At 36.2% G+C, this 12,279-nt stretch overlaps 2 protein-coding genes across 2 annotated transcripts in view; one reads left to right on the forward strand and one right to left on the reverse strand.

Moving 5' to 3' along the window:
- Positions 1–5,704, reverse strand: part of LOC129259661 (short transient receptor potential channel 7-like) — a 24,094-nt gene extending 18,390 nt beyond the window's left edge. The window contains exon 1 of the mRNA XM_064098637.1: positions 5,615–5,704. The gene's annotated coding sequence lies outside the window, so the exon portion shown is untranslated. The remainder of the gene's footprint in view (positions 1–5,614) is intronic.
- Positions 4,177–12,279, forward strand: part of LOC129271704 (ubiquinol-cytochrome c reductase complex assembly factor 2-like) — a 12,061-nt gene continuing 3,958 nt past the window's right edge. The window contains exons 1-3 of the mRNA XM_064098664.1: positions 4,177–4,353; positions 11,017–11,088; positions 12,021–12,090. Of these exons, the coding sequence (XP_063954734.1) occupies positions 4,216–4,353; positions 11,017–11,088; positions 12,021–12,090 (280 nt within the window). The 5' untranslated portion in view covers positions 4,177–4,215. The remainder of the gene's footprint in view (positions 4,354–11,016; positions 11,089–12,020; positions 12,091–12,279) is intronic.

Here is a 12,279-nt window from a genome sequence, read left to right on the forward strand (position 1 = left end):
TATAAGCTATTATGTTAATTTTTTTTATTTGTATGTTCTCATTTACATCGTCACTGTACATTGAACAAAAAAAACCCAGCATGATATACATTAGAATTCAACATAAAAAAAATTGACAACATTATATATATATAGCAAGAAAGAATTTTATTTTATTATGTTAATTTATAAGAAGCCTTAAGAGGTATTATCCCAAAGGAATACGCTTAGTATCTCTCATAAGAGGCGTCGAACCCCCCCCCCCATGAACATATTGGGGCCGATGCATCATCCCCAATATGTTCACGAGGGCTAGATTTTGCAAATTTGAAAAAATGTAATATGAAATCCAAATATTTTTTTTATTATTGGCAAGCACTATAAAAACCATTAGAATTAACATAAAAACATTATTAAAATCATTTTGAAAAATTGTCATTTCTTATCGGGCAAAAGCCTGAATTATAATTTGGCACGCAGAGAGAGCCAAACATTTTTGGACATTTTTTGTTTATATTGCCTCCTCCCCATCCGAAACATGGATTAACATCTCTCGGAGGATGCGCGATATAAATACATATTCGTAGATTTCTTTAAGGTCCCCGACCCCAACATCATGATCAACATGATCAGAAAAAAATCAACGATTGATATGTAATGATTGTAGACCTAAATAAATTAGCAATTACTTTTTTCTTCTTCTTTTTTTTATGACGAGAGTTAATTTGTAGGTTAATCAAGACTTAGTCAGAATCATAATAAACCTTTAATATCCATTATATAGTATTTGTAATATCAATAACATAATCGTCAGTAGAATAGTGAATATAAATTTGAGTCTGATGCTAAACACTTTCATGAGGGAAGCCGGTGTGTTTCCGTGATTTAAAATGAAATGCTTCCGGTATTATGTTAACAATGTTGCCGAACTCCAAAGTATTTTGTACGATTTCAGGTAATTTTTTTTTCTTCATAATAACGACATTATTCTTTCAAAGCGGAAAAAATCCAATGTTTTCCGAATCAGATGGGAGTTGAATTACATGTACACAAGAAAAATTAGCTTTTCACGGTAGGCTGATAAGCATGTACCGTCCGTCATGATAACAATGTGGGATACTGTGAATCCATAAAGAGTATGATTTAAAGGTTTGATTGGTAGGTTTATTAATAATTCCAGGCATACCGGATGTATCATAAAATAGCATGTAACGTTACAAGGTGTTATTTCATAAAGATGTTCGTAAAGTTAGACATAAAATTACGATTAATAGGCCTATATACTGTATATACCGTAGTCACATTTGCTCTATAGGCGGCCGTTAGGCGAGTCGTTCAGATACTTCAGGGAATTTGGGTTAGAAACAAGAAAACAATGAACTATTTTTTTATATGTTACTATACTTTATAAAGGAAAAAAAAAACTTGTTCAAATATTCCCCTGTGCCTTATATTTACGAGTCATGTTGGGGGTAGATAAGTCATGTTTTCCCTTTGATTTAAGATAGTGCCTTTTTCGAAAGAAAGGGTGCCCCTTTTTTCCTGTGGTAGTGCCCCCTCCCCCACTTTCAACTTCGTTTCGCCGCCCCTGCCTGCATGGGCAGGTGAGGATTGAAATATTTTACCGCCAGGAATGCAGAAACGGCAACAACCACGTTCAACGACATTGGCGTAAAGAAGGAAAGATGTCCGACCCGCATGATTTAAACAGAGAATAGATGTTCTCAACCGGATATCCGACAGATCGATGTCCCTTTCCTAATTTGTATGAGAGGAAAGATGAAAGTGATTTAAATCATTATTTTCGTGATAACCAGCCAGGGGCCCGTTTCATAAAGGACTTGCAACAGTTACTGTTGTAACTTTACCAGTATGGCAACTACCATGGTAACCTTGATTCTGATTGGCTGATGAGCCCTGTTACCATGGTAGTTGCCATAATGGCAAACTTACAACAGTAAGTTGAAAGTCCTTTATGAAACGGCCCCCTGGTGATTGAAATAATTTATGATCTAAATGTTCACAATATAGAAGCTTGTAAAATAAAATTTGCCAACCAATTATGTCTAACTCAAAGCATGATGTGTGCTGTCATGGGAATCAATCGGTGTCTATATATGGTGGGGAGAGACCCACACAAATATTGTTCTTTGTGAGGGATTTTTAAAATGTTAGTTTTTTTTTTTTTTTTTTTGGGTGGGGGGGATGGTCAGTGGCTTTATTGGTCTAAAAAATGTAGGGGCCCAGACATGGCGTAAAGGGCAAAATTTAAGCGAGCGGGCGAAGTAAGGGAGCAAAATTTTTAAACAGTTTAATACACAATCTAACTTAGTGATAGATTTTTTTTATTTTACATGATATTTTAAAATATATCACATAGTTCACCCTTTTTCTTTTCCTTTTTTGGACTTGAAACCTTTTTTGTCCATGGCCGCAAGTCCCATATCTTATACGCCAAATTGGGGGGGGGGGGGGTAGTCCTTATAAGACCGAAGTTCAAGGGCGTAGGCTGATTCGAGCATGAGGAGATGGAACTAAAGTGGTATGGGGGTGCACATCTTGGGGAGGTACGTGGAACCAAAGTTTGGAAAATCAGCTGTTGAAATAAAAGCAGAAGAAGGGGCCAAATTTCGTTTTGATTGCCAGTGTCGGAAATCCTCTGCCTCAGCGGGTGCACGTGCACCCAGTGATATATGTTAACTTTATTTCTACAAAACTAGGTACTTCGCAAGGGCTAGCGCGAACCGCGAACTAAAAGTTTAAAAATTGACCTGAAAATTTCATCAAAATCGGAGGTAAAGTAAGAAAGTTACGAGAATTTAAAGTTTTGCTTATTTTTCACAAAACAGTTATATGCACAACTCAGTGTCATGAAAATGAGAGAGTCGATGATGTCCCTCACTCACTATTTCTTTTATATTTCATTGTTTGAATTTTATATTTCCATTTTACCGATATCTCCATTTTAACGATTTCACAATAAGGACCAACTTGACTGAACCATACAATTTTAAAACAATTGTGATGCCACATGTTCAGGGAGGAATAAAACTTTGTTTCACTTGACAATGAAGAGAAAATTGGAATATATCATATAATAAAATACAAAAGATATAGTGAGTGATGTCATCATTCCCCTTATTTGCATACCGACCAGGATGTAAATATAACTGTTTTGTGAGATTAAGCGAAACCTATAAATGTCATAACTTTCTTATTTTACATCCGATTTTGATGAAATTTTCAGTGTTATGCTTGTTGGATCTTTCTCTTTTTATTCAAATCAACTTTTTGTTGGGGTAGACTTGTCTTTTAAATATATCTATGTGCCTCTCAAGGGGGGGGGGGGGGGCACGGGCCAGACGTGCCCCCTGGATTGGCCAGTAGCGTGTGCGTGCGTATGTGTTGGGCGGGTGACCATATAGAACGCCCAAAATATATATATCACCGGCCCCACCCCGTTCCGAGACCCCTAGCTGCTAGGAAAGCATCCCCCTACTATTTGGTTAAATTAAGCTTAATTTTTTTATTTATATTTTGAGATCTAACTTTCAACCGCAACCACATTTAGAAGTCGTTGGAACTACACATGCATTTCAGAAATGATTAATATTATTGTTTGCAGGTGATAGTTGTATAGGAATTCATCGGTGGCACATTAATTCGTACAATTATTGTTGGGGGCAGCGCGATCGGCTGAGCGAGAGATAGCTAGGCTACTATATTTACTTCGAAGACATCCCCGGATTTACAGTGCGCCAGTGTTATAGCTACTAGCTTCGCACCCAGCAGCGTTTTTTTTTTTTTTTTTTTTTTTTTTTTTTGGGGGGGGGGGGGTCACATTGGGGAATGCTACAATAAGCAAAAAAAAAACAAAAAAAAACCAAATGGTAGCCTGCACGGTGACGTGGTGGTCCTCAAAATGCTAGTACACCCCCCCCCCATAAAATAAGAGAGCCTGCCCATCGCTCTCTCTCTCTCCTAGTCTGCAAACACAAACTCGCATTTGACACTAACAACTAATATTATGTCTAGGGTAAAGGCATAGAGTAAAATAACCCCTAATATTTAAATCTATGAATGAAGAATAAACTCCAAAGTGCAAAAACCGTATCAGATGATCTATTATCCATTTATCCTCCTTCAGAGTTCAGACTCTTCCTAATAAAAGTCTGGGAGCTGTAGCCTAAACGCCTAATTTACTCGCTGGTTACATCATATCTCATCTTACGCAGTATGGCAGCATCTCGATACAGGAAATTTCTCCGCTTGATGGAAGATTGGCCTGCAGATCCATCAAAAAGGGGTAGAGATTTGGCAGTCGCAATTCGGGAAAGGGTCGCACATGGGTTCAGGAGAGGAGAAAACTCTGAGGTAAGTAGATTCTGCCTAAACATAAACTTGATCTGTGTCCAATCTTTTTATGTAGTCCCGTGCCTTGAATTATGTGTAGGATTAACTTAGTCTTAGACAGCTGGCAGCCGTCTGTTTCGAGGAGTTTTTTTTACATTTTTTAAATTTCTCCTCATACAAAGACGGCTCGCTATCGTGCAGCCACCATTAGGGGACTTACAATGCAAAATCCCCTCGTCGGGGCTCTTCAATTTTTGTCTTTAATGAATCAAACTTTTGAAAATTAACGCGACCGAAATCACTCCTAGTAGTAGTACCAATGAGGTCCAAACATTAGCATGTATGGACCTCATAGGCGACAATGCGTTAAAAACAGGTTAGAAGTCCTGCACCCAAGTATTTTTATGATATTAGTGATTATTACTCGAAAAATGCAAGCTTTGTCCTCATTTGTTTAGCATTTATTAAAAAATTACCCATTAACTATAATCCTACTCATACTTTAAATGTTATAAAATAAAGGGAAACTTACATTTGAGTCCTTTTTCGATCTTTTCTTGGCAGTCAGTCCGGTCCCGTCGAGTGCGATCAAAGCGGTACGAAGCTGATTTTCAGATCACGTGATACGAGTAGTCATCACCTGATCGATCGACTATCCTTTTTTAAAGACCGCAACAATTATAAATTTTATTATAAAATATATATAGAATAAATAATTGCATGATATTATATATATTTCTACAATTAAAAATATTTTGTGATATGAATTTAATATTTGACGTAAAAATCGCTATTTAACAAAATATTTATTAAAAAATAAAAAATCAAACAAAATAAAAACGCCTTGGACACAGTGCAAAAAACCTAACAATTTGGCCGCGTTCTTAACAACTATCGTAAGGGGCGCTCTATTTATAAATAAAAAAGAATGTACAGCTGTCTACCGCGACGTGGTTTGTCCCAAGATTTGGGACAAATCCGTGGGAATTCTTGAAAAAATACATCAAAAGAACTGGTGAGTACCGATTAAAAATTATCAAAGTAGTAAATAGGTTATACATAACTTATAGATATATATTTTAAATTGATATTGATGCTTAGTTCCAAGCTAGGGCGGCCCAAATGTGCGTGAGTGGAGTCCCAGTTTATTAACACGGGTAAGTATTGGGGTGTCGCCTAGAGTGACCGAAATGCAAATTAACATGATAATATTCCCTCTTGGCATTAATTGCCAAAAAAAACAGGGAAAATCAAGTTAAAAGGAACAAAAACAGTGACTTACCTCGGCTGTCGCGCAACTTCACTGCCCTGTTTTATCCAAACTTAATACACATACACATATGGCCATTGAGTCCCCTGTACAGATCGCGCTGTAGAAGTACTAGAACCTCGGTCTCTGTATTTTGTGAGTGAAGCCAACGGAGTTCAGCTGAACAACCAACATAACAGAGACCGAAGCTTTTGGTCTAGTGTAGGATATGCTTATGATTCATTGATTGAACGCAAAAATACTGAGCTGGGCCGGGGGGGGGTAGCCTTGAGAACTCCATGATGATATATTTTAATATTTTAGAAAGTCAAAAAGGGGCCTAAGCTTTCGATCCTAGCAGAATCTTCGTCGGAGGCAAAATGACAAACATATAAAGTGGAACAACCATAATATAGACCACAAACAAGCTACAGCAACACTAGAAACAAGGAGACAAAAGGGGCATTAGTGAGTAGAGAAGACCAATCAGTTTAGTGAAGGGGATGAAAGAAAAGGAGTAGGCAGACACAAAGGGAAGTTAGTGTAAGTAAGGCCAGTAAAAGACCTCAAGCCAAGAGGGATTAAGATAATGAGGCAGGCAACATCAAACAGGATCTGGAACAAAACGGTGATAATGGGATGAATAACAAGAGAATTAGTGAGAGGTGGGTCAAACAGGTTACAAAGAAAGGCACAATAAACTGGTGCATAAGAGTGGGGGAAAAAAGGAAAAGAATGGGGAACAACTGATAATGTGCAAAAGACATATAAGTATATATGATAAAGCATTAAACAAACTAAGAGAAGAAGGTAAGTGTAAATATGTATCTATAAGTGATATGTATATAAATATATCCAAAAAAGAAATGTATATATTAATTTTAATATTTTGACATATACTTCTTCATCATGGAGCCTTGAATCGCCTCCCATACATGAGACACATCTTTGTAAAAAATTGTAGATAGAAATCCCATAAATGTTTGTGATTTTATTTATTTTTACACCTTCCTACGCCTAATTAAAGGTTACAAAAATTGGTTGATAAAAAGGTGAAAAATTTAAGGTTTCTTACCAGACCGATCTCGTGTAGATCCCTCGATCCGTTTGTCAACAAAGCAAATACAATAGGTCTGACCCTTGAACCACTTTATGACGTACGTTCGATTAGCGATGTTACAAAATGTCAAAATATTAAAAAATATCATGGAGTCCTCAAGGCTAGGGGGGGATACCTAGGGCGAAGTTCGTGCAGGCTCCACTCCACTTCACTACCGCTACACTACACATCACCTACTTGAACTTCGGGACCGTGAACCATTTCGGATATACCGAGTGACAAAGGTGGGATGAAATGATGGTTTATTGTAAAAATTACAGAAAAAAAATATAATGAGAAAGATAAATAGCTTAATATCTTACTCTACACCCGTATTTCACTCCGTGTCCATCCTCCAGTTATCCTCAAAATTGGTGATTTTGGGCCAGTATCAAATTCCTCACACGTATTATTCACGGCCGATTTCAAAACATTGTACCGGTATGCAATGAACGTAGAGGGTTGCTAAGGTCCACTCGATACGCGCATACAATGTTTTGAAATCGGCCGTGAATAATACGTGTGAGGAATTTGATACTGGCCCAAAATCACCAATTTTGAGGACAACCGGAGGATGGACACGGAGTGAAATAAGGGTGTAGAGTAAGATATAAAGCTATTTATCTTTCTCAATATATTTTTTTCTGTAATTTTTACAATAAACCATCATTTAATCCCACCTTTGTCACTCGGTATATCCGAAATGGTTCACGGTCCCGAAGTTCAGGTAGGTGGAGCGTAGTGTAGTGGTAGTGAAGTGGAGTGGAGCCTGCACGAACTTCGCCCGAAGTAGGGGGGGTATTCTGAAAAGTCTCATAAGTTTCTTCATAAGTTACCTATTTAATGGAGCGCTAATAGACCTCCAAATTCGTATTCTGAAAACTCTATTAGTGCTCAATTAACTCCCTTTTTATTTAAGGCCACTCCCCTACTGAGCTAAATTAAATTGGCCAATCAAATGCACTTGGCTTAGTCTTACAACGTGAATTTTCTACTGGTGTGCAGTGTTTCTTCACTTTGCTGGCTTGCAGCGCAGCGCCCAGCTGCTGCAGATGCACTGCGCTATGATCTTGATACATAGATTTTTGCTGAAAAATAATGCTACCAAAAAAATAAGTTTTTGCATCAGATTCTATGATCTTGATACATAGATATTTTGCTGAAAAATAATGCTACAAAAAAAAGAAGTTTTGGCATCAAAGCTTGGAGTTTGTTGTGTTGTTGAAGTTATCAGGTTGTCTTGTCCCTTTCTCTATCATTTATCTTGTTGTTTTTCATTCTTTTATTTTTTATTTTTCTTTTACAATATTTTATTTGCCTCTGTCTCGGGCACTGCTCTGGGAGGGGATTCTTCTATAACATTAATTCCTGCTTATTTTTGAAATAATTTTTTTTTCAATTTATTATATGGGAAATCTTCTCCAGCAAAATGCTGATTTGAATAAAAAGATTTTAAAAATCAGACAAGCATGATAAAGCAGAAATTTTATCAAAATTGGATGTGGAGATTAGATGGGGAAAACGAGGCATCGCTCACAATTAAAAAATTTCTATGAGAGAATATTCATTTAAATACTAGAGACTAGAGGTGTCTATTTTTATTTTTCATTGTCTGAAACAAAGTTTGATTCATCCCTGAACATTGCTGCACCTATCGTGATTTGGCAATTTCAATAAACTGTCAAAATAATGTGAAAAAAGAAAATACTGTATGATGCTAATAATAAAAGGAAATATAGACAAATAATAGTCATATTTCCCCTATTTACACAATTTTCTGTTTCCTTTTCCCTCTTTTCTAATTTTTTTATTACCAAATATATTCCCTATTCCTTGTTTTAGGCCTATACTTGTTTCTATAAAACCTTCTTTCCCTTTATTCTATTTCCTTTTTATACCTTTCTCCTTAATTCTCTTCCTTCCTCCTACTTTTGGTCATAGTAGTAAACTGATTTGATGATATTTATAAGAAATGAAAGCCACAATTAGCAAGAGATGATGAGACTTAATGGACTTCTTATCACTATTATCTTTCTTAATTGGAAAGTCCGTTAATTGAGTGCTATGAGACTTTTCAGAATATCAAAAATCTCGTACATGTAACTACTCAATTAAGTCTTTGCGCGGTCATAACGCGTACTATTGCAAGCGCGCGCAATGCACCCTTGCCAAATAAGGAAAGGGGCACTTAAGTGACTTTTCAGAATACCAACATGCTAATTGAGTGCTAATTGACCTCTAATTAAGCTTTCAGAATACCGCCGCAGAGCTTCTCGAGTCCCAGGACAGAGGACTGGGTCTGGTCACTTTGCCTTTTGCGTTTTAAAAGTTAAGATATGCACAGTAGATATAGCTTAATATCTTTGTTGAGACTCCACATTTTTCTCAGGAAATTAGGCTCCACATTAATTGACTTTATTGCAATGGAGAAATTGAGGCCCAATCAGGCAACCAGAAAGTCAAAACAAAACCCATCAATTTCTTGGTGGCCTGATATAAAAGTTTGGTGGCATGAAAAAAAGAAAGAAATACATTTAGAAATTGATAAAACAGGTATTTGAATATTAATTCTGCAGGCATGACCACTAAGTTAGTTTCACTATCTTCTGTATACATGTAGACCTTGTTGTTGTTTTTGTATTGTGCGAATTGATTTATACATGTATGTTGTATATTTTAAAATAGAAATTATACTATTATTGTAAATATGAAATGATTGAAATAGGAAAATAAATGAGTCGCATTGTTCCCAGGTGGTGTGGACTATATTTCTTTGATCCTCATACAGACATAAACATAATAGCAGCCGAAAGCAAATGAATCATGCTCATAAAAAGCTGAGGTACGAAACAATCATTCATTTTTCGCTCAATGAATCCCAAAACTAAGAATATGCAGGACCCAAATCCAGGTCATTATTTCTCTGTTGCAACATACTGCAGCAGAAGAAATTCACAGAAAATGTGCTGCAAAATAAGAACAGTGCATAATAGGGGGGACAACAGCAAACAAAAATATGATACAAAAAGAAAACAGAAATGCAATAAAGAAGAGAAATAAAATCAAGAAAAATTAAAGGAAATACAAAGAACAAGAAAAGAAATGTAACATTTTAAAAAGAAAGAAAAGAAAAAATCAAAATAAGGAAAGAAGAAGAAACAAACAAACGTACATTAAAAAATAAAACAAAACTAAAATAAAATGGGGGGAAAAGAAAAGGGAAAAGAAAAGAGAAAAAAATTAAGTAGAAAAATCTCAAGAAGCTACATTTTTTTATACAAATATTTTTTTAACAGCTGTGACAAAAGTAAACAATTCTGACTGGAATTTGATTATAAGGGTGATTTTATGCACCACTTTTTTTACCCTAGAATCATGATTCAAATCATGATTCTGCAGAATCATGATTGTGTTAAGTCAAAAGTGAAAATAAACGTCTTTCAAATCACAAACATGAAACATGGAAAAAGGGGCGTTTGGAAAGACGTTTCTGTAGAATCACGAACGAAAAAGGTCGTATAAACGCAATCGTGATTTGAATCATGATTCTATGACATCACTGTGTCGAGCTGCTTTCGGTTTGACTCTGCCCAAGCTCAAGGCGTGCGCTATGCTCAGTGTGCTATGCATGCATTTCTGTCAAGTTCAAGTTCTGTGTTGGTCATTGCATCGCCCACTGCTTTTTTTTTTCTGTCATGTTTTTTCTGTCAAGTTCTAGTAAATCAACTAACTGGACAGACAATGATCTCAGTTGTTGAGTTAACAGTGTCAATATTAAATTGGATCTACGCTGAAATTCACTTCCGAACACCATTAAAAAAAAAAAGACAATATGAATAGAAGTAAACAAAATGACTAAATTCTGGAAGCAAGAGATTGATTTTCGAGAGCCGAAACACGTGTGAAAAAGTTAAAGACAATAAAAAGAAATTACAATATGAATAGAAGTAAACAAAATGACAAAAATTGACTCATCTCGATGATAAAACTTACAAAATGAGATAGTATCCACCTTTCAATATTAGATCAAGTACTGGTATTAGCTATTAAAAACTAAACAAAACTATGAATCTTCTCCTACCACTACCAGCACAGCTTTTTTTTCACACGAAGTGCCATGCCAACAGCAGTGATTATTCACTCTTTCAACTGAGTTATTCCAGAGCAGCCTTCATTACCAAATTAATATACTCACCATTTACTAGCTCTCCAGTTCAGACACTTCATTTTTACTTGTACATGGAGCTTTGTTCTCTCACTGCACTCAGTGTCAACAACTAAATGTGCTTTGAATGATCTCTTTGTGTATTTGTCTATTTTAAATTCAATCTTGCAGATAAATGAGAAAGAATGTGACAGGATGTATGATGCCCTTAACAAGATCCACACAGATTTCTTCAGGGAAAAGGTAAATATGGAAAATTTGCCTAAAATCTACACCTAAAATGTTTTAGATGGAAATAATACTGAAAAAAAGAGAATCTGACAAATGCACTTTGCGCTTTGCTCTGGTCTGGATTTTAATCTAGTACCCTATGTGCACGAGCATGCTCAACCGACTGAGCTATCCAGGATTTCTTGAGAGCAATGTAACCTTTAATATCTCAAAAGCTTGTTTCTTTAGTTTGACAGTGCGGTGGAGTATTCCCCCCACCAACTTATTCATACACCTTGAGGCAGGTCCCCCCTCAGTAGGGCAATCACTGCCATAAGATTTCTTTGGTGGACATCTACTATACTGTACATTAATATCATAGTAGATGGGCTTGAAAATAATCGTGAAATAAATCACATTCTATAATCTATAATAATCTTGCATTATGTGAGGTACTTACTAGTCTGCTTTCCACCATTGAAATATTTGCATGTATCAACTGCATAATGAGGTTAGAGAATGCCCAAACTCATAATCACCATGCTGGCGTTGTGGTATAGTGGTTACAACTCTCGTCTTTCAATCAGAAGGACGTGGGTTAGAATCCAAGCCATGGCGTGTTTTCCTTCAGCAAGAAATTTACCCACATTGTGCTGCACTCGACCCAGGTGAGGTGAATGGGTACCCGGTAGGATTTATTCCTTGAATGTTTTAGCGCCTATATGGCGGCTCAGCTACAGACGGGGTGATAAAATGATACCAAGTATCAAGCGCAGTAGAGTATATGCAATTATAGCAGCTGTGCTATATTAATGGACCATATTATTGTTATTATGATTGGTCAATACTTCAATTTGATTGTACAATATGCACAGTGTGCAGACTTTCCACGGCTACAGTTCTTGTCAGGTACATGTACATTGATTATCTTGTAAAATAAACATCTTTTGTATTTTATCCAACAGTACCCACGACTAAAAGATTCATCAGCGACGGGAACCTCCGTAGAAATTTGCCATATGGTGATGGCTACAGGTATGAAAATTGTGTTTTAATCTATAATTTTTTTTTATATCAATGTTGACATCCTATTGTTTGTTTGGGCCATGCGCGCAACCTGCTTATTAAGGGTATCCCTCCATTCTTATATTCATATACATGTACTACCGTTATGTCAATACTGAGTTACCGGTATATTTGAAATGTATGCTGGTTTTTTAAAGA

Source organism: Lytechinus pictus, chromosome 1 (assembly GCF_037042905.1).
Source record: "Lytechinus pictus isolate F3 Inbred chromosome 1, Lp3.0, whole genome shotgun sequence".
NCBI lineage: Eukaryota > Metazoa > Echinodermata > Echinoidea > Temnopleuroida > Toxopneustidae > Lytechinus > Lytechinus pictus.